This window comes from Heterocephalus glaber, unplaced genomic scaffold, assembly GCF_053883595.1.
Source record: "Heterocephalus glaber isolate CG9 unplaced genomic scaffold, H.glaber_assembly_v1.0 deba00000122, whole genome shotgun sequence".
NCBI classification, from domain to species: Eukaryota; Metazoa; Chordata; class Mammalia; order Rodentia; family Bathyergidae; genus Heterocephalus; species Heterocephalus glaber.
The window spans coordinates 72835954-72858568 of record NW_028258138.1 but is presented as its reverse complement, the minus strand read 5'-3'; the positions used below and the strand labels follow the sequence as shown (position 1 = coordinate 72858568).

General features: G+C 39.2%; 2 protein-coding genes across 5 annotated transcripts in view; one reads left to right on the top strand and one right to left on the bottom strand.

Moving 5' to 3' along the window:
- Fam162a (family with sequence similarity 162 member A) overlaps window positions 1–1463 on the bottom strand; it is a 29840-nt gene extending 28377 nt beyond the window's left edge. For both annotated transcript variants that reach the window (XM_004873600.4, XM_021251260.2), the window contains exon 1: window positions 1306–1463. In XM_004873600.4, the coding sequence (XP_004873657.2) occupies window positions 1306–1339 (34 nt within the window). In that variant the 5' untranslated portion in view covers window positions 1340–1463. The remainder of the gene's footprint in view (window positions 1–1305) is intronic.
- Window positions 1464–4115: 2652 nt separating this feature from the next.
- Mix23 (mitochondrial matrix import factor 23) overlaps window positions 4116–22615 on the top strand; it is a 30397-nt gene continuing 11897 nt past the window's right edge. For 2 of the 3 annotated variants that reach the window (XR_015450584.1, XM_087209431.1), the window contains exons 1-3: window positions 4116–4280; window positions 19101–19226; window positions 22289–22435. Coding sequence is in view for 2 of the 3 variants with exons in the window: in XM_087209431.1 (XP_087065557.1) it covers window positions 4182–4280; window positions 19101–19226; window positions 22289–22435 (372 nt within the window). In the remaining variant the exon portion in view is untranslated. The remainder of the gene's footprint in view (window positions 4281–19100; window positions 19227–22288; window positions 22436–22615) is intronic. The other variant, XM_004873597.3, reaches the window with a different exon arrangement.

The following is a 22615-nucleotide window of genomic DNA, read 5'->3' as shown; positions in this document are numbered from 1 at the left end:
AATTCACGTAAAACATAGACCCTCCCTGCCCTTTTTGGCTACGTGAAACTACCTGGCATTCACAATTTTTTTTGCGTTGCTTCATTTACATTTACAATGTATACCTGCATTATGTCACTAGCCACGTTTAGGGATAGTCCTTTGTTTTTGGTACCTGGGATCAAACTTGGGACCTTGCATTTGCAAGTCCGGTGCCAGAACCACTGAGCTACATCCCCGGCCCAGGGATATTTCTTTAAAGCTTAAACAGGCTAGGAATGTAGCTCAGTGCTAGAGTTTGCCTAGGATGCATGAGGCCCTGGGTTCAATCCTCAGTACCACACACAAAAATAAATAAATAAATAAGAATTTTTAAAAACTTAAACTGAACAACTTTTTAAATAAATTTGGTACTATGAAACAAAGGATCACTACATCTCTTCAAACTTCATAAAGGTAACCAAAAGAGTAAATTGTCTTGGCACCTACAAAAGTTAAGATGCGGGCTGGGGATTTAGCTCAGTGGTTGAGCTGCCTGCTGCGCAAGCGCAAGGACCTGAGTTCGATTCCCCGGTACCTAAAAAAACAAAAAAAACAAAAGTCAAGGTGCAAGCACTCTGACTTCTCAGCCCCTACTATGAGAAGGCTTTAATGGTTTCCTCAAGGTGGCGAATCAGCTGACCGCAACATATTTAACGCAAATGTCTTACTGCAAAAACAAACTGGTGATCCGGCATTTATGTGACACTTTCCTCCGAGCAATTCCAAGCACTTAATTTTACAACTGTTTAGGAAAACAATTACTATTATTACTATTATTCTGTGAAACCTTAACTCCTTTGCCTCTTCAGACACGTACACAGTGGGAAAACCCCAGAGCTAGGTTTTCTGATAGCTGGGACGAACTCTTCAGGTGTCCAGGAGGGGTCCAGGAGAGGTAAGGAGAGGGAAGACTCAAACAGGGTAACGGACAGGGAAAGGTAGGGTGGAAAGCGGAGTTAAGTTCTAGGGACAGCGAATGCCTAAAGGTCTGAGCTCAGAGGAGGCAGGAGAAGGGAAGGTGAGGAGGGAACTCAGCTAGAGCCCCTTAAACTGGGTGGATGGAGAGCCAGATGCGAGGGTAGCGGGCCGGCTCCTGGCATCTGCTTAGCAGGGCTCACTCAGCCCTAGTTCTCTCCCACTAGCGCTACCAAGGCACTCCGAGCCGCTCGCCGAGAAAGGGTGGCGGAACCAAATAACTCCAGGGCCCGCGAGGCCGCACGATTCCCCTCTCCCTACGCAGCGGCCGGGCCGCCTTCTCCTCCCCCAGGCCACCCTGCGTCTCACCCGCCGCCAGGCGAAAGCTGCGCAGGTTCCCCATGGCTGCCACTCCGCAGACCGCACAGTACCTCGCTCAGCGGCAGCGGCGCTGGCGCCCTCAATGTCACCGAGCGCCGGCGTGGGAAGGACGCGAGCGGGCGTGGGGCGGAGCCGGCGTGTGTGCGTGCGTGACGCGCGGGGCGTGTGGTACGTGCGCGACGGGTCCGGGACACTGGCGGCGCGACCCGTTCCCGGCTTGAGGCCGGCTGCGGTGGAGTGGAGGCTCCGGGGCGTTTGCCTTAATCAATGTAGAGGAAACGTGGAAGAGAAAGATGGATCTTTTGTGAACTGTAAAACTCCGGGAGTACGTCTTCTAGATAAGCCAATACTTCAATATATTTATTGTTCTTCCAACTGTTTTCAACGAATTTATCCTTTCATCAAAACAGAATTGGACTCAGGGCCCAGTTGCCCGGGGTCTTGGCTTTTGGAACGTCTGTCAGGCTAACCTGAGAAATTGACGTATTTTCCATTTTGTTTTCTGTTAAAACATCTAATCATTTCCACCCCTTACCCACCCACACTACCAGAAATGACCCTTGTTCATTGACGCTTCCTACTGGTCTCATAAGGTAATCCCGGGAAAATGGGAAGGACTAGAAAAGGCTCACTTTTTTTTCTCCCTTAGATTCTTTTATTGGTATATTTTAGGTATACAATACATTTACATTTATCATTGGGTACTTATACCTTTACATGATGTATCTTGTTTCTTATTTTTTCCGCATTCTCTGTCCTTTCATCCCCTCCACCCTTCCCTATTTACAAAGACTTTGTTTGCATTTTTTACTTTTCTCATAATTTTTCCTTTCCCTTCTTTCCTTTCCCCTACTCCTCCCACTTGCCCTACCCCTTTGGACCTTTTCTTCCTATTTCACATTATCAATTATTCATTTTAATCATTATTTACACTTTCAGTTTCTCACACCAGAGAAACTATTCGGTATTTACACATGTGTTTCCTATTTATTTCACTTAAGAGTATGTCCTCAATATGCATTCATTTAGCTATAAATGTCTCTAGTTTCTCGTTCTTTATGGCTGAGTAGTACTCCATTTTATATAAAAAAAATCACATCTTTATCCAGTTTCCAGTTGTTGGGCACTTGGGCTGTTTCCAACCTTTCGCTATTACAAACTGTGCCACTATAAACAAGGGTGTGCATATATCACTGTGGTATGACTTTTAATTCTTTGGGGAAGATCCCCAGCAGGGGAATAGCTGGGTCAAATGAGATCTCTAGTCCTAGTTCTTTGAGGTATCTCCATACTGAATTCCACAGTGGTTGCACCAGTTTGCACCCCCACCAACAATGGAGAAGGGTTCCTTTCTCCCCGTAACCCCACCAAAATTTGTTATTGATTGACTTCTTCTTAGCAGCCATTCTTTCTGGGGTGAGGTGGAATCTCGGTGTTGTTTTCATCTGTATTTCTTGAATGACCAGTGATGTTGAAGGTTTTTTCATATGTTTATTTGCTGCTTTTACTTCTTTGTCTGAGAAATGTCTGTTCATTTCAGATGCCCATGTTTGAATTAGGTCTTTAAATTTTGGAGGTCTGATTTTTTTCTGTTCTTTATATATCTTAGATAGTAGTCCTTTGAGGTACAGCTGCTAAAAAATTTTTCCCACATTGTAGGTTGTCTGTTAGCTCTGTTGGTGGTTTTTCCTGCAGTGCAGAAGCTTTTTAATAAGATAAAGATCCCACTTGTTGATTCTTTGTGCTAGTTCATGTCCTACTGAGGTTTTGTTTCATAAAGTCTTTTCCTATGCCAATGTCTTCAAGAGTTCTTTTACCTAACTTATCTTCCAGCAAGTTTAGTGTTTCTGTTTTAATATTTAGATCTAATCCACTTTGACCTTAGTTTAGTGTATGGTGATAGATATGGGTCTAGTTTTAATCTTTGACAGGTTGAAATCCAGTTTTTCCAACACCGTTTATTAAAGAGGCTATCTTTCCTCCAGTGAGGATGTTTGCTCCTTTGTCAAAGATGAGGTGGCTAAGTATGTCTGGAGTTATTTCTGCATCTTCTAATCTATTCCACTGATCCTCGGGTCTGTTTCTTTGCCAGTATCATGCTGTTTTATCACAGTGGGTTTGTAGTATAGCTTCAAGTTGGGGATTGTGATACCTCCTGCCATGTGTCTGTTGCCCAGAATTGCTTTTGCTATTCTAGGTCTCTTCTGGTTCCAAATGAATTTTTGGATTGTTTTCTCTAGTTCTGTGAAATGTATTGTTGGAATTTCTTTTTTCTTTCTTTTTTTTTTTTTTTGGTACCAGGGATCGAACTCGGGTCTTTGCGCTTGTGAGGCAGGCGACAGAACCACTGAGCTAAATCCCTGGCCCAAAGTGTTATAAAGACTACTTTTTGGCGCGGGGGGGGGGGGTAGGGGTACCGGGATCGACCCTGGGTCCTTGTGCTTGCGAGACAGGCGGCATATTGTTGGAATTTCAATCGGCATTGCATTAAATCTATATAGCAGTTTTGGAAATATATCCATTTTCAAATATGGTTCTTCCTACCCAGGAGCAAGGGATGTCTTTCCATTTTCTTATATCCTCTTCGATCTATTTTTTCAGAGTGCTGTAGTTTTCAGTGTAGAGGTCTTAGAAAAGGCTCACTTTCCAAGGACCTGGTTGGTATGAGCAGAGTGTTTCCCTTTTTGTAAGAAGATGGGATTGGAATAAACGATCCTTCGAGTTCCAACAATCTTTGGTCCAGGCATGTGGGCAAGTTCCAGGACATATTAAAGCGATTGAAGTGAAAAGCAGGACAGCAGAGTGACAGCCTTCCACGTGTTAGAACCACGACTTTTTTTTGTTAGGCGGCGCCCCGGACACCTATGCTCCGCGGTGATTGGCCAGCAGTGGGGTCCTCGCGTTTGTCCAATATGGCGGCGCCCAGTGGCGGTGTGAATTGCGAGGAGTTCGCCGAGTTCCAGGTGATGGGGCTTTCCTCCTGTGACAGGCGTGCCCTCCTTTTGTCCCCAGACCCTATTGCACCTCTGTCCTTGGAGAGAGTGTGGGCCTGTTGTGGAAAAAGCTGGCAGCTCAAGACTCTTTTTTTTCCGAGCCATTGGAGGTCACGAGGGGCGCGAGTTTGGCCTTGGGAAACGAAGCTGCTAGGTGCGGTTAGGAGGTTCGGGGGTCATAGTTCTTCTGGGCAATGCAGACCTTGGCTGGGGAAATTGGGTCCTTCTGCGGTGGTGAATCCGAACTCTAGCTCTGGGAGTAGGGATTGTAGCTTTCTTGAAGCAGTCCCCTGAACTCGATTTCCAGCGCTTGCTATTCTCTTCTTTTAAAGTGAGTTTTGAGGGAAGGAAGAAAAGTAAAGGAGACCTTGATTACTAAATAAAACAAAACATTTGGTACAATTTCCTGTTTTGGTAAGAGAACGTTTGAAAGCTTAAGGGATTAATTTTAGCCCCTCTTCTGGTGCTACTGGCTTCCTAACCCTTAGGGAAGATGAAACATTTAAGGAAAAGACTGTGTTGCTATTTTCAAACATAAGAGATCTCATGAGTTCAAGAACAGGATCTGGTTTTTTTATTGAGGTGCTATGAAACTATTTGTTACAATGCAGTCATAAATGCCCTGCTATCTAGTTACAGAGACGAATTAAAAAAATCATAACCTTTTAAATGGTGTTTTTAACCAGATATATTGAAAAATCATTTCACATGTCTTTGACCTATGTATAATAAGCTTTGTTCTCTGAATGGTTTGTAGGTGGTGGTATTTACAGTCTCAACAGACTGACTTATTTGACAAACAGCATCTGGCCAAGGAATTTATATGGAGTTTTCCACCATTATTTACACCCTTTTCACCACTTCAGCTGCTCTTTGGACTATCTGAACCCAATGGCAGCTGAACTCAGATGTGATCATTACATTCAATAAATACAAACACTTGTAAAAAAAATTTTTAACAGGATAGAAAAAAATCTACTGTATTCCAAAATATATTAAATATTCAAGGTTAAGCAGCCCATTTGTGGTCTTGGCTTTGTCACATTGGTACCATGACATTACTTGAGTTAATGAGCTCATATAATTAATGGTAGCGTTAAGATCTGTAGGAAAGAGCACTAATTAGGGAGTTAGATGCCCACTGTGGGCTCTCCTACTGCTTCTGTCATTAACAACTTTGTGATCTTGAGCTAATCACTTAACCCCTTTGGAAATTAACTTGAATCTCTAAAATAAGATTGTAAGTGACATTTAAAATTGCTTCCATCTTGCAATTATTTAATCTGTAAAACCAAATTTCATAGGCTCTCTTTGATCTAATAAAACATCCGAAGATCATAAAATGAGTCTTATTAGTGAAACCTGGAGGAAGTTTCTCTAGAACTTTTCCAAATATGTGATTTATAGTGGAGAATATCCCAAGTAGAAGTCAGAATATCTGGTTTTCTGGAGCTGGCCTTGGAATATCTTTTTTGCTCTTTTGGTTTTTTTTTTTTTTTTTGGTACCAGGGATCGAATTTGGGGCCTTGAGCTTTGGAGGCAGGCAGCAGAAACACTGAGCTAAGTCCCTGGCCCTGTTTTGTTTTTTGAGATAGGGTCTCACTATATAGTTTCAGGCTGGCTTTGAAATCACTACATAGCCCAGGCTGGCTTCCAACCCTCAGCAGTCTTCCTGCCTCAGCTTCCTTAGTGCCAGGAATATCATTTAACATTCTTGTAAATGAGTATGAATAATATTTGCCCCTACTGCCCCAAAGACATGAGAACATAAGTGAAGGTGCTATAATCTGAGCACTCGGGAGGCTGAAGCAGGAGGATTGCTATGAGTTTGAGGCCAGCCTGGGCTACATAGTGTGTTCAAGACCAGCCTGAAGTACATAATGAGACCCTGTCTCAAAAAAAAAAAAGTGAAATTTTAGTATGATGTTAAATTTAGACGAATTTGTCACAAAGTATTAATCAGAATTTATATTTTCGAAAGCTACTGAACTGTTGGATTTTGTATGTAAGCATCCTGAATGTGAAAAACACTGCACTGAAAACTGTGGAAGAGAAACAAAATTGTGTTGTTGTTTTTTTAATTTTAAAGAGTAGGTGGGCTTTAGTCAAAATTATGAAAATGTTTAAAAAACTATAGAGAAGTTGAACTATTCAGTGAATGTTTATATACCCATCTAGATTTCTGCAATTAAAAATTTGCTATTACCATATCCATTTATCCATTTTCAATCCATCCATCAGTGTACTTTTTTTTGTACAGTGGATCAAGCTCGGGACCTTGCACTTGCGAGTCAGGTGGCGGCACCACTGAGCTAAATCCCTGGCCAGTCTACTTTTTTATTTTTAAAGCACATTTCAAAGTAAATTGCAAACATCAGTGTGCTTCACTCCTATACATGTCAGCATGCATATCATTAACTAAGAGTTCAGTATCTGTTTACTGTTTTGGAGAGATAAATTTTGCGTACAGTGAAATGCACAAATCTTCAAGAGTACTGGTCAAAGAGTTTGACAATGACATACACCTGTAACACAAACCTCCATCAACAGAAACTGATGTTATCACCTCCAAAAGTTTTCTCTTCCCTCTTCCCAGTCAGTCCCTAGTCTATCTTCCCCCCTTCCTTCACAGTCATTTTGATTTTTCTCATATAGTTGTATATTAAATTTTTTAAAGTTTTAGTGTTTTAAGCTTTTGCAATTTTTTTCAACTTAAAAATTAGCACTCCTAGAAAATATCTTTCCAAAGTGAAATAAAGTATAAAAAAAGAATTTAATATTGAGTGCCTAGAATCCATTTTAACATTTATTCAACAGTTTATTGGGTTCTCTGTTAGTTGGCTAGGGCTGCCATAACAAAATACTCCAGACAGGGATGGGGATTTAGCTCAGTAGTTTCACCACCTGCTGCAGAAGCACAAGGACCTGAGTTTGATCCCCAGTACCAAAAAAACCAGAAAAACAAAAAACCCAAATACTCCAGACAGGGTGGCTTAAACAATGGAAATTTATTTTCTCACAGTTCTGGAGGCTAGAAGTTCAAGATCAAGGTGCTGTCAGGGTTGATTTTTGGTGAGCCCTCCTTCTGGTTGCAGATGGCTGTCTTTTCATTGTCTTCTCACATGACTGTTTCTCTATGCTGTACAAAGACAGGAATTTCTCTTGTAAGGACACCAGTTCTATCAGATTATAGTCCCACCTTTATGACTTGTTACATTATTTATTTATAGTATTAGGGCTTGAACCTGGTGCATTTGCACTGAGCTACATCCCCAGCCTATTATTATTATTACCATTACTATTTATTTTGAGACAGTCTTGCTAAATTGCCCAGGATGGGCTTGAACTTGTGATCCTCTTGCCTCAGCCTCCCAGAGTGCAGGGATTATAGGCACGTACCATCATGGGGTCTGTGTTGCTAGGTGCTATGTTGCCGAGACTGGCCCTGAACTCCAGTCCTTTGCCTCATCTTCCCCAGTAGCTGGGACTCTAGCTGTGTGCCACCATAGCTTTGCCCTCCATTTAACTTTCATGGCTCCCTAAAGACCCTTTCTCCAGGGGATTAGTGATTCAGTAGGAACTTTGGGGGACATATACCTATCAGCTACCAAGCACTAGGGGAAATCTTAGTGGACAAGGTATAGAACATGGAACTTAATTTGTATAGGATATAAAACATGTAGAAGATACTGAAAATATGAATGAAATGCTCTAGAGTTTAGAGAAATGAGGTGGCCAATAGGTTGGATCTTAGAGGTAATAGTATACTAGGCAAAAAAATTTATGTACAGTCACGCATCCCTTTATAACAGGGATATAGTTTAAGAAATACATTATTAGGTAATTTCATCATTGTGTAAAAACAGACTGTGCTTACACAAGCTTAGATGGTGTAAGTCAGCCACTCTTTGTGGCCACTCTTAATGCAATCAAGTGGTACAGTAAACAAGATATACGAGGCTGCTATAAATAGAATATATTCAAAACTAACAAGATACACAGTAAATATATAAACCAGTAGCAATCATTTATTATTGTCAAGTATTTTATATTGTACGTAATTACAAGACTTGCAGCACAATATGTGTATATACACCAGCATCCTCACATGTGAGTAATGCATTATGATGTTACAGTGGCTACAATATCACTAGGTAGTAGCACTTTTTCAGGTCCATTATAATTTTATGGGACCATCATCATGTTTATAATCCATTTTATTTTGTTTTGTTTTTTTGAGAGAAAGTCTGCCTATGATTTCAAGGCAGGCCTCAAACTCTCAGCAATCATCCTGCCTCAGCCTCTCAAGTGCTCAGATTACAGGCGTGCACCATCACACCTGGCTTTGTGATCCATTTTTGACCAGAATGTTACGTGATATATGACTGTATTGAAGGGAAATAGCAAATCAATATTGCTGGAGGGCCAGGGATTTAGCTCAGTGGCACCACGCCTGTCTCCCAAACGCAAGGTCCTGAGTTCAGTCTCTGGTACCAAAAAGAAAAATACTGCTGGAATATTGGATTTGCACAGGGCACATTTGGGGTTACAGAGAGAATAAAATCAGATTGTGGAAGGCTTTGGAGTGTGAGATCAGGGAGTTGTTTTTGTTTTGTTTTGTTTTGTTTTGATACAGGGTCTGTGTTAGTTACTTTTCTCTCGTTGCTGAGACAAAATACCTGACACCCAAAGTTGGAGAGGAAGGGTTTTATTAGACTTACAGTTCGTAGAGGTTTCAGTCCATAACCGCTGGCTCCAAGGCAGGGATGGCAAACAGTCATTGCAGAGGAGAAACAACATGGTGCACACAAGGCAGCCAAGGTAGTAAGAAGGAGTTAGTTTAAGAGCATCTGTCTGCCCCTTTTATATTATTCAGACTACCAGGATTAGGGCAGTGCCAAACTAATCACGTGTATTGGTTTAATAATCATAAACCCTTAACCCCAGCATCACACATTTCAGATTCAACTGCCTGTGAAAAAGAAAGTCCCACCTCAGTCCACTTGAGGGTTTGGGGGGGGGCATCTAAACACAAAGCATAAGAGAGTCTCACTATGCAGTTCAGGCTTTGAACTCACTATGTGGCCCACACTGGCCTAGGACTCTCAGCAGTCCTGTTTCAGCCCCCTGTGTGCTGGGATTATAGATGTGCGCCACCATGCCCACCCAAGGAGTCATTTTTGAGCAAAGGGTTAAGATGATCAAAGAGGCACTTTAGGAAGATTCATTGTTAATTGCCACTGACTTTATTGAGGACTTGTCATTTTTGCAACTAGCTTTGGAACATGTCTCTCTATCTTCAGTTACTTCTTTGTCTAATTTATCTTCCCTTCAACCTAGTCTCCATAATATGGTTGCCTCATACTATTAGCTTCAGAACTTTAGAATCTAAACCATGTTCTGATTTTTAGATTCAGATAACTAGGTCCAGAGTACTAAACAGAACATATAAAATCTTCTAAAATCCAACCCCAAAGTGCCTCTTCCTAGACATATTTCTTACTACTGCCCTTATTCTTACATGTTTCTCCACACGCCCCCTCCACATCTGACATACATTTGAACCCTTCTGTCCAACCACGTGGGTCTACTTGCTTTTTCCTGAATACATCATATTCATTTCTGTGCTTTTTACTTGCTAATACTCTGAAATTCCTTCCTCCTGACCCTATCTGCCACCTAGTTCATTTATTATCTGGACAGAATCAACTAAGTATTCTTTCCCAGAATGTTTGTGTCTTTTATTTCTATTAGGAATATTTACTCATTTATGGATAATTGATTTGGGGGTCATATGACAATTAAATGTAAACTAAATAGATTATTTTCTAGCGTCCACAATGGTTCCTTTTATAACATACCGAGCCATGATTTGCTGCTTCTGCAAGTGCTGGCTGTCAGAAGACTCTGGCAATTGCAAACAAGTGTGGATTTCTGACTGGGGAGAAGCATGCTATGAACATTGCTATAAAAATATGGTTTGAGGAGCCAGGTCTTTCAGAAAAGAAGATACTGCAAATGAGATCTACTTCAGGGTGCCTTCAAAGGGCAGAGGGGAAAGAAAGGAATGTTAAGGGAATTCCAGATCATTCTTTGTATGGCCCCAAGTAATAAAAGGAATTTATCTGAGAATTAATCCCAAGAATAGACTATTACATAATTGTAGGGGCAATAGGACATTTAGACACCCCCCCCAGGAATACTGGGTACTCCTTCAATACATAAATTGCCTTCCAATAACATGAGATTTTCATCCCAAAATTAGAGATAAAATGCAATTCCAAATGCAATTCCAAGAGAACTGTCTGAATTAACAGTATTTTAAAGGGTCAGCCTAAAATTGGAGATTCATAACATAGCAAATTTCTTCATGTTTAGAGAAGGATGAAAGAGGGTATTACAAAATCTGAAGGGTTAGCTTTACTATGGTTTGACATTTAGAAGCTTATTAGGGTTGCAGGTCCTACCCTGAACCACAGTAACCTTCAGAGAACCGCTGATCTGAGTATATTTCTATATTACCATACCTCTATGGACATGTGTTGCATTTACATCTATTCAGGATTGTCTTCTGTATATTTTCTTGGTGAGTTCGTGAGAAAGAGAGAAAGAATGCTATCTCAGGGCGAAGCATCAGATAGGTAGTAATTCTTTATGAGTGATGCACATGATTGAACTGCAGTACTCTTGTGCCTGAACCCACCTTCATCTGCTCTTAGTCTGTGAGGGCTGTCCAGCCTTTTGCCTGGCCCCTCTTGGAGTTGCTTTAAGAGATGTGGCACATTTTCCATTGTAAGAAGTCTTGAGTCTGGTGAGGCAGGGTATAGTTCTTTTCCTTTTCCCTTTCCAGTTTTGAAAGAAATCCCTTCTTGCATCTCACTTCCTACATTTTTCTTTCTCTTCAGCCTTTATTGTATCTTTCTGTGAAATTTAAGAATACCTCATAATTCTCAGCAGTCCCTGAACAAGTCTGTTACTGGGTTAGAGATTGTCATTATATTTTCCACCATATAGCACTGTCCCCCTTTCTATGATGATGGGATTATTCAGCATTTTTGCCACCTGTACATTGGTAGCCACTAGTAACATGTGGCCCTTTAGCACTTTATTATTTGCTTTTGAGACAGGGTCTCAAAGGCTGACCTTGAACCTATAATTAGCCTTAGCTGGCCTCCAGCTTGCCGTGGTCCTCTTCCCTCAGGCTTCCGAGTGCTAGAATTAAATGAGTGTACCACCAGTCTGGCTCTAGCACTTTAGCTTTAACACAACTGAAGAATTAAGTTTTTAATTGTGTTGAGTTTTAATTTAACCTCACAGGATTAGTATCTGCCATTTGAAACCTCACCTTTAGATCATGTGTTGATGATTTACTAGTATATATACAAAAATTGATTATGATTGATAATCCACATTTGTAGCTTCCGTTGGTTTTGTTGTAGTTGTTTTTGTTTGTTTTTAGACAGGGTCTCACTATGCATGTAGTTCAGGCTGGCCAGATTACCCTCAAACTTGTGGCCATCCTTTTGCCTCAGCCTCCTGAGTGCTGCGATTACAGGTGTGTGCCACCATGCCCAGCATGTAGCTTCCATTAGTAAAACTGAAGAAATGATTCATTACATAGTTAATGCAGAAAATTCCCATTGCTGGAAAGGCCTTAGTAGTAGATCCAAATTGTTTTATTGGAGAGAAATTTGGCTAAAGTGATTACAGTATAGCCATGTTCAAACTCCAAACTGGTCAAAGTTCAGAGTTGATAGAAACTCTAGGAAATGTTAAGCTCCGTGCTCTTTTACCTCAATTACTGTCAGTCTTTTGGCTGTTGTTTTCACATGTGGTCATTTTCTTCTCTAATCATCTTCCACACTCACTTTAACCTAAGCAGTCATTTAAAGACACAGAACAGATCACGTTACCCCTTGTACTTAGAGCATTTCATTGATTCTCCATGGCTCTCTGGAAATACTAAAATTCTGTAATACAACCTATGATAGTGGACCTGATCTTGCATCATGTTTCCTCTTACTTTTTACCTATGTTACATTAACTTTTCAGTCCATTGAACATTTTAGTTAAATGGCTCCTACCAAGGTCAGTCCATGTAATTCTTGACTTCTTAAAAGCATTCAATGTAATTATTCCCTCCTTTGAACCTTTCTTCTGACTTCTGTCATGTCAGACTTTTCCCCTGCTTTTAGGTGCAGAGTTCCTTCTTGATTTTGGACCCCTTTGTTCCCTACAGTTTTACTCAATGATCTCTTCTAGTCTCAGTGCTATAGATAGCATTAATTCATTCATGTGATTCTAGCCTGATCTGTGTCAGACTGGTATGTTTAACTTTCTACTCAGCTATCTAAATATGCAACTCAAACTTAAGTCCAAAACAGAACTTTTAAATATATATGTGTGTATATATATGTTTTTGACAAAATTTCAACTGTGCTGTAAGAGATAATACCATGAACCCCCCCCGCCCCCCCACCCCGTAACCAGCCTCTAGCGACAACAATCAATTCATGTCCACTCTTATTTTATCTATGCAATGTACTTCAACCACTTGTCTAGCCAGATTATTTTGAGGGACATTCCAGACATATATTTTTTTCTGTAAATATTTTAGTCTCAGATTACAGTTTTTTTTACTATAACACTAGTGTCAAGCGATTAACAATCTTTAATATTGTTAGGGGGCCGGGTATTTAGCTCAGTGGTTCCACCACCTGCCTCGCAAACGCAAGGACCCAGGTTCAATCCCCGGTTCCAAAAAAAAATTGTCAAATATCCTGAGTCAGCATAGAACTCTTCATCTTCCCACTACATTCAAATCTTTTCCTTCCCCAGTCTCACTCCACCCAAGTAAATTAATGGCACTACCATATATTGAGTTGCTTTAGCCTCAAACCTGAAATCATTGTTTTCTTTTCTCACCTCCTACCACCAATTCCTATATAGCAAGACTTCAGTTCTATTTCAGAATATATCCAGACTCTGTTTCTCCTTAATTCTACAGATAACACTTGATCAAACCATCTTTATCTCTTGATTAGATGGCCATAGTACATATCCTCTAAATGGTCACCCTGTGACTGTATTTGTAATCTTATTGGTTGGTCATGGTTTTGTCCCACCTCATGTCCACCTTGTAAATTTCCATTGGGTCTTATAGTTTTGTCGCACTGTGTACCTGCCTTACCACATGGCTTTGCTGTATAAAACATCTTTGTAGACTGGGGTGGGCGGTCAACCCACTTTCTGGTCCCCCTTCTGTCTCTCTTAGGCAGAAGCTTTCTTTCTCTCAATAAATTTTTCCTACTCTTTAAATAAATGGTCACCCTGTTTCCGTTCTATGTTATTCTCCACATAGCAGCCAGAGTTAATCTTTTAAAAAAATTAATGTTTTATCATTCCCTTATCTAATTCCTTTTTCCCTTTATTCATTCCCACAGTCTGTTTTGTCCTTCTATGTTTTGGCCTACCTTGACCTCACTTCACACCACTTTCTCCCTTACTTGCTCTTAGTCCACTTGCCTTCTTTTAATTCTTCAAGTTAATTCCAGAGTTTATCTTTATTTTATAATTTGTGGCTTAGTCTCACAGATGTTATTATAATATCCCCTTGGTCACTCTTCATCCTGTAACCTTGGTTTGTGTTCTTTCTCACAGTACTTCTCAGTTTCTGAAGTTATCTTGTTGATGAGGGTATTTATTGTCTCTCCCCCTTTAGGTATTTTGTTTTATAAGAGCAAGTACTTTTTGTGTTTTATTTACTATTGTAGCCACAGTGTTTATAACGGTACCTGATACATACTAGATATTAGTAAATAGTTTTTGAATGCAAAAAAAGAAAAAAGGAGAGAGAGAGAGAGACAAGGTAGGGAGTATCATAATCCCCAACTTGAAACTATACTACAAAGCTACAGTGATAAAAACATCATGATACTGGCAAATAAACAGACCCTAGGAGCAGTGGAACAGATTAGAAGATGCAGAAACAACTCCAGACATACTCAGCCCCCTCATCTTTGACAAAGGAGCCGAATAACCTCACTGGAGGAAAGATAGCCTCTTTAATAAATAGTGCTGGAAAAATTGGGTTTCAACTTGCCTAACATTAAAACTAGACCCCTATCTTTCACCATGCACTAAACTAAAATTGAAATGGATCAAAGATCTAAACATTAAAATAGAAACACGAAACTAGCTGGAAGAGAGGTTAGGTAGAACTCTTGAAGACACTGGCGTAGGAAAAGATTTCATAAACAAAACCTCAGTTGCACGTGAACTAGCACAAAAAAATCAACAACTGGGATCTCATCATTAAAAAGCTTTTGCACTGCAAGAGAAACCACCAACAGAGTGAGGAGACAACCCACAATGTGGGAAAAAATTTTTACAACCTGTTCCTCAGACAGAGGTCTACTATCTAGAATATATAAAGAATTTAAAAGGATCAGACCTCCCAAATTTAAAGACCCAATCCAAAAATGGTCATCTGAAATGAACAGAAATTTCTCAGACAAAAAAATTGAAACAGCAAATAAACGTGAAAAAATGTTCAACATCACTGGTCATTTGAGAGAGGCAAATGAAAACAACACTGAGATTCCACCTCATCCTAGAAAGAATGGCTGCTATCAAGAAATCAACCAATAACAAATTCTGGCGGGATTGTGAGGAAAAAGGAACCCTTCTCCACTGTTGCTGGGAGTGTAGACTGGTGCAAACACTGAAAATCAGTATGGAGATACCTTGGAGAACTAGGACTAGAGGTCCCATTTGACCCAGCTATTCCCCTGCTGGGGACCTTCCCCAAAGAATTAAAAGAATCATACCACAGTGATGTATGTGTACCCGTGTTTATGGCAGCAACAGTCTGTAATAGCTAAAACTTGGAAACAGCCCAATTACCCATCAACTGGAGACTGAATAAAGAATATGTGGTTTTTTAATAAAATGGAGTAATACTCAGTTGTAAAGAATGAGAGACTAGAGACATTTATAGCTAAATGGATGCATATTGAGGCCATCCTCTTAAGTGAAATAAATAGGACACTTGTGTAAATACTGAATAATTTCTCTGGTGTGAGAAACTGAAAGTGTAAATAAGGATAAAAAAGTATAATAGATAAGTTGAAATAGGAAGAAAAGGTCCAAAGGGGAAGGGGACAGGTGAGGAGTAGGGGAAAGGAAAGAAGGGAAAGGAATAAATGGAAACAAAGCCTTTGTAAATAGGGAAGAGTGGAGGGGTTGAAGGGAAGGCAGGGGAATGGGGAAAAAAATAAGAACCAAGATACATCATGTAAAGGTACAGGATCCCAATGATGATTGTCATCATATTGTATACCTAAAATGTATCAGTAAACTTATTGAATAATAATTAAAAACCCCAGAAGATTGCTGAGGACTTTCACAGCCAAGGAAAATGTTTTGTTTTCATGTAGTATGTGTGTTACTAGCGACTGAACCCAGGGCCTTCCTAATAAGCTACATGCACAAGCCTTTTTTATTTTGAGACAGGGTCTTGCTAAGTCACTAAATTGCCTGGGCTGGGTTTGAATTCACAATCCTCTCACCTTAGCCTCCCAGAGTCCTGGCATTACAAGTCATGTGCCATCATCCCCAGCCCAAGGAAAAGTTTATTCAGAAGGTACAATGAAACCTTAGCCTCAGAAGACCTGTTCAATGTATATAGAGGAAAAGGTTTTAAAATAAATTTTTTTTGTACCAGGAATCAAACTCAGGACCTTGCGCTTGCCAGACAGGTGCAGTGCCACTGAGTAAATCCCCAGCCCCCAAATAAATTTTTAAAAGAGGTTTGTTTTTGTTTTGTTTTTTAGTGGGCAAGTTGTAGGAGATAAAGTTGGCAAGGTGGTCCCAAACTGTCATTTTTTAAAATTTAGGGTATGCTACTGGAAATTGAACCTGGGGCCTAGCGCTGAACTATGTCCCCAGGGCTTTTAATTTTTTTATTGCCAGGGTCTCATTAAAGTTGCCCACAATGTCCTCGAACTTTATTCTTCTATCTCAGCTTCCTAAGTAGCTGGGATTACAGACACATGTTGCCACACCCAACTTTATTTTTCTTTTTACTGTGTAAGCACTGCTGTCATTTGTTTGGAATTTATCACTTACTGGACATTATATATCCTCTACTGTATAAAACTTAGTACTATTTGAAATGATGGTAGCTCAGTGAATATATTGAGATTATCCCCTAAGAATATAGGGAATACTGTGCTATTGACAGAAAGATACAGGAAGAAGAAAGAAGATAATGAACATGGTGTTAGACCTTTCATTTGCTGTGTTTTATTAGCCTCAATTATGGGCCTTCTACCAGCTGTTTTGTTTCTGGAATTGAGATCTCAGAAAAGCTATTAAATTTAACTAAAGATTAATAGAATGATAGGAATAGAAGTTAGATTAAATTCAGTAACTGGTTATTTTAATTGGAAACACTATGGTACCTTCAGACAGGATAGAATATTTATGTAACTATTAAAAATGTATGGCCAGGGATTTAGCTCAGTGGCGCCATGCCTGCCTTGCTTGCACAAGGTCCTGAGTTCGATCCCCGGTACCGAAAAATAAAATGTATGTAAGGGGGCTGAATTCAATAGTACAGCACTTTCCTAGCATTTGTGAATCTCTTGGTTTGATTCCCAGCTCTGCAAAACAGAGTTTTCAAGGCATTTTAAAAAAATGTTTTTGAGACAGGGGCTCACTGTATAGTTGAGGCTGGCCTTGAATTTTCGGTGATTTTCCAGCCTCAGACAACTGAGTGCTGGGATTACAGATGTGAGCTATCAAGCCCGGATATTTCAAGGTATTTTTAATAATGAGACAAAATATCCATGGTGTAATGTCATAAAGTAAACCTTTAAAATGTTACACAATACCTCAATTTTATAAAAATATTCATAGATATGTGTAGCAAAAAGACTAAATAGAACTGTTAAAATATTGATAATAGTTAACTTTGGGTGATTTAAAAAATTTTTAATTTTAATTTTTAATTTAAAAATTTAGTACATTTTACAGTATATAATGATTACATTTGTTGTGAGTTGGTACATATAACATGTCTTAATTCTTTTTACTTAACCTTTCCCCTCTATGTCTTAGTCCCCTTTCCATTTACAAAAGATCTATCTCTGTTTCCTACTATTTATCTTTTATTTTGTTCTTTAAATTATTTGTACTTTGGATTTCTCATATAAGCGAAACCATGCAATATTTAAGTTTGTGTGTCTCATTTATTTCACTTAACATTACTGTCTCAAGGTGATTTTTTATTTTAAAATTTCTTTAATTTTCTAAATGAAAGTAATCCTTTAATCACAAGTTTTAACAAATGGATGAGGAAAGAAAGTTGGTTTCAGTCATGGATTTAAATTGGACAAAGGAAAGAAATAGGATGGCATGTTGGAGTTAGACAAAGTGTTTTTGGTTTTGGTACCAGGAATCTAACTTGGGACCTTTAGCTTGCGAGGCAGGTGGTGGCAACACTGAGCTAAATCCCTGGCCCCAAGCAAAGTTTTAATACATATTAATATTGAATGTTAAGCTGGATGTTTTCAACAATAATTATATTCCTAATATTATATAATTCTGTTTTCTTGGTGAGTTTGCAGTGGTCATAGTTTTGGAGATTTTGTTTTATTTCTTTTTTATTATAAGCTTAAACAATAAAAAGAGAAGGGTATACTGTTAGAAACTTATTCAAGAATTTATGTAAACTGCAGACAGAATGTAGCTGAGGCCCAGCCTTTGTCTGGTGCCAAGTGTAAAGAAGTGCCCTTGTCACAGAAATGATGGGAGAAGAGACTATGCTGTGCAGGTAATACACAGCAATCTTGAAGTTCCCTGCTCTTTTGGTACTATTTTCCTTTTGGTTGTTTATTTGAGATTGGAGGCTTTTTTTTTTTTTTGATGTTATTGGTATTGGGGATTGAATCCAGGGTCTTCACAATGAGCTACATTCCCAACCCTTTTTAAAAAAAATTTTAGTTTTGAGATAGGACTTTGCTAAATTACCCAGGCTGACCTCTAATTTGTGATCTTACTGCCTCAGCCTCCTGAGTAGCTGGGATTACAGGTTTGAGCCATTGAGCCAGGCTAGGAGAAATTGAAAACCTGGGGGTAGGGGGAGCTTGGGAAATGTGAGCTGGGGTTACTTAAGAAAAGGTAAAACTAATTCCTAGTTCTATTAATAAGACAATCTTATTTTTTCTCTAACAGCATGTTTCGTATTACTTATTTGTATAACATAATGTACATAGTAAAAAGCCTAAAGTGTAGTTTAATTTCAGTGAGTTTACTACTGATGATTTCTTGTATATTTTTCCAGAAATATTCTCTGTAGTACTATGATTTACAATGAGAGGTATAGAGGGAATAGAGCAAGCAGTTATTCTGGTTGTTTTGGAGAATGCACGGTGCTTGAGTTCAGGAGAACCCTTTTCTGGCTATGTACTGAGTTGGAGAGACATATGCTGTTTGCTAAGCACCATGCTAACAAATGGAACTTAAATATGAGTAAAATAGTCTTAGCCCCTGAGATGACCAGAGTTGAGCCAAGGAGACAGACTCAGTGTCCACTATTAGAATTACATAACCTGCCCTTCATCCCTGTAATAGATATTTTCTTATGATTACACTATATTTACCTTCATTTTCCCCACTCCTGTATTAAAGAATTGTAAAATATCCAAATGTTTATTTTTTGCTTACATAATAAATTTCTATCACTTAACTTTCCATTCAGGTTATATTCTTTTATTTTAAATATAGGAATTACTCAAGGTGATGAGGACAATTGATGACAGAATAGTCCATGAATTAAACACTACGGTTCCAACAGCTTCCTTTGCAGGGAAAATTGATGCCAGCCAAACCTGTAAACAACTTTATGAGTCTGTAAGTGTATCTTTTCAGTCTCTCTTTTGTGCTTCTTTGTGCCTTTCTTTTTTTTTTTGGTACTGGGGATTGAACTTGGGTCCTTGCGCTTGCGCAGCAGGCGGTGAAACCGCTAAGCTAAATCCCCGGCCTCTTTGTACCTTTCTTTGCAGGCAAAACAGATCCATTCACATGTGTCTACACTGTGAAGAATGAATGCCATTTTCATGTTTTCTTGCCCACACCTGAGACTATATAAAAAATTTTGATCTAGTTTTTACAAACTAAATTGATGTATGATCTTATGCCCAAATCTGTGAAGAAATGGTTCTAAAGAATGGAGCAGTCATTTTTTTGGTCTCTTCATTTGCAGCCTTTAACTTAAGAGAAATGAGGGAGAGAGCAAAACAGTAAACAGTACCAAGAGCAAGGATGTTGAATGAATCAGTCGTAAGAAGCCAGACAGCTGATATAAGGAATAGTTAAAGCCCTTCATACCTATTATCTCTTCTTTTTTTCCTTCTCTCATCAGGAAGGGGAATAGAAGTGTATGGCAAATGGGAGAGAAGGAAAACCACAGAAAACTTGTCATTTCCTGAGGCTTTGGTTTCTCAAATACATATCTTTTGTTGCCTCCTTTATTTCTTTTTTTAATGTCCAAAAGCAGAAGGAAATAATTATTCCTGTATTTTTCATCGCTTGCTTACTTATACCCTTTCAGTGAGTTGAAAGCTAAAGTTCAAATGACACTTGATATTTTGAGCTGTACCACCACAAGATTACTATTTGGATTCATAATCATATTATCGAAAATATGTATAAAATCTAAAATGCGTTTCTCAAATGTGAAAAAAATAGTTTTGGACAAGATTATTTTATATCAAATTAGAGCATTAACTGCTGTAGTTTTGTTTTCCTCTTGTATTAAAATATGTCATTTTCTTGAGTGATCGTATAAGTCTTGTGGTTTTAGATCATGGCAAGGTGTGGACCTTCCTGAGTAGAATGCAGTAATCAGGAGGAGAGGTCCTAGTCCTAATGCACTATGAAGGTGTTTGATAGTTTAGTTTCTTTGGGTATCTCTGATTAAAGAACTAGAAATTTATGGTCACATTGTAATACCCTCTCTTACCACACTACCTATGTAATCTATACTTTTCAGTTGTTTAATTTACAATGTTTCTATTAACCTACATGTATAGTATCATGATTAACAACATGGATTCAGATCTACAGTAGATCTCACCTCTGCTATTTCCTAGCTGGGTAACTTTGAATATGTTATATAACCTCTCTTTGCCTCAGTTTCCTTACTGTGAAATATAGTACCTAGTTCATAGGGTTATTAGTGAATTAAGCTAACTAATATGCATAAAGTGCTATATATTCTTACATAGTCTCCGTTGAGAAGTCTGTGAAGTGTTCAAGTTGTTTAATAGTCCACCTGAGTTACTTTAGTTCCTGAACCAACCTCCTTCTGTAGCTAATGAAGATATTTCCATTCCCTAATGATAACTTTTCTTCAGAGAGATGTAAAGTTATTCTGAACCATGAGTTTTAGAAGTTTCAAATCTCAAAAGAATACTCATAGTAAAAGTAAAATAGTGTAGGAACAAGGAAAGGGGACGTTACTAGAACCTCTGCAGTAAGTCCTAGTCTCCTGCAAGCCACGGCAGCACACGGCGAATTACAGGAAAGGTAGAAAAGTGAGACTGAGAAGAAGCTGACCAGTTTTGGGTGTGGTCAGTACTGCTCTGGGAGGCAAAGACAAAAGCGCCCAACTTATCGCACCTTTTATTCAGTACTCAGTACATCGGGAGAAACAAATGTAACAAATGACTTGCAGAGAGTTCAGTATATCCTGCTTAAATAAGATGTAACAATCCAAGAACAAGGAGAAACTGAGTAGATGTTTGTTCCTCCCAGGATGTTTTCAGCTCCCAGTATGTTTCTTGTCCTGGAGAATCACAGAGAGCATCACCAGATCATTGAGGTCTCAGTTGTGACTGGAGGCCAAAATACAATTATGTCTCGGAATTCCATAGCTGGGTTGTAGGCGGGAGAACTAGGCTAACCAAATGATTTTTCCCTAAAATTATGTAGCATTGCTCCCGACAAAATAGTTTCAATGAGGTCCCCTTTATTAAGCACACACCCTTCAACCTTAGCATTACATTCTTTATTCCAAAGATAAACAAAAATAATTACTGACCATAAAAAGTCTATGAATTTGAAAGAGTTCTTTACAAATGCAAATGCTTAGAGTGTCATCAAAATTTGGCTATGCTTGTAGGAATGTGCTTACAACATGACCACTGAGGGCCGGGAATTTAGCTCTGTGGTTCTGCCACCTGTCTCACAAGGTCCCAGGTTCGATCCCCGGTACCAAGAAAACGCCCCCAAAACATGACCATTGTACCTTGCTAATCAAGCTGTACAGAAAATAAATGAGGACTGTTTATTACACTGAGAGGGAGCTTATTACAGAGCTCTTCCATACTTTTAGCCAATGCATGACTGATGCCACCGCTAATCTGTCCTTTGTATATAAGTTGCTGGTATCAACCGCTACATGTTACAGTCCTGAAAAGGGCTCCCATCTTAGGTAGGCAGATGTACCATTCTTCATTTATTCTAGCTAAGACCTTCTCTACATCACTTAGTTTATACTATCTTCCCCTTTTTGACAACATGAGACCAAAAAAAAAAAAAAAGAAAAATAACAGTGGCCCAGAGGGTGGATCTACGTAGGGTGGACAAATTGATGGAGTAGTAGGGAGTGACAAACACAGGAGGAGACTGAAATGAAAAGCCCAGCAAGACACTGCAGGAGAGGAGCAGGAAGTACTGGGGACATAATGAGGAACAGACAGCTCAGGCCTCCTACCTCCACCCTCCATGGTGCTCCTTTCCATCTTGTTTCAAGGAAATTTTTCTGATTCAACACAGTCTTCCATGAATTCAGTTTTTAAAAATTGTTTAGAAGTATTAAATTTCGGAAGTCTTAAAATAAGGATTTTTTAACAATGAAATGTGATAAATTGATTTGATTTCCCCCTCCTTTCATTCCTTTGTTCTTTCAGTTGACGGCAGCTCATGCTAGTAGAGACAGAGTCATAAAAAATTGTATAGCCCAGACCTCAGCAGTAGTAAAAAACCTACGAGAAGAGAGAGAAAAGAATTTGGATGATTTAACGTTATTAAAGCAACTTAGAAAAGAGCAGACAAAGGTAAGTCAAACAATTTACATTTCTCAGGCAAAGGTTTTTCAAATTTAGCCTTCAAAATAGTTTTTTTTTTAGCCCAGCATGGTGGTGCATGCCTGTAATCCCAGCTACTCAGGAGGCTGAGGCAGGATAATCACAGGATAATCACAAGGCCAGCCTGGGTAATTTACCAAGCCCCCATCT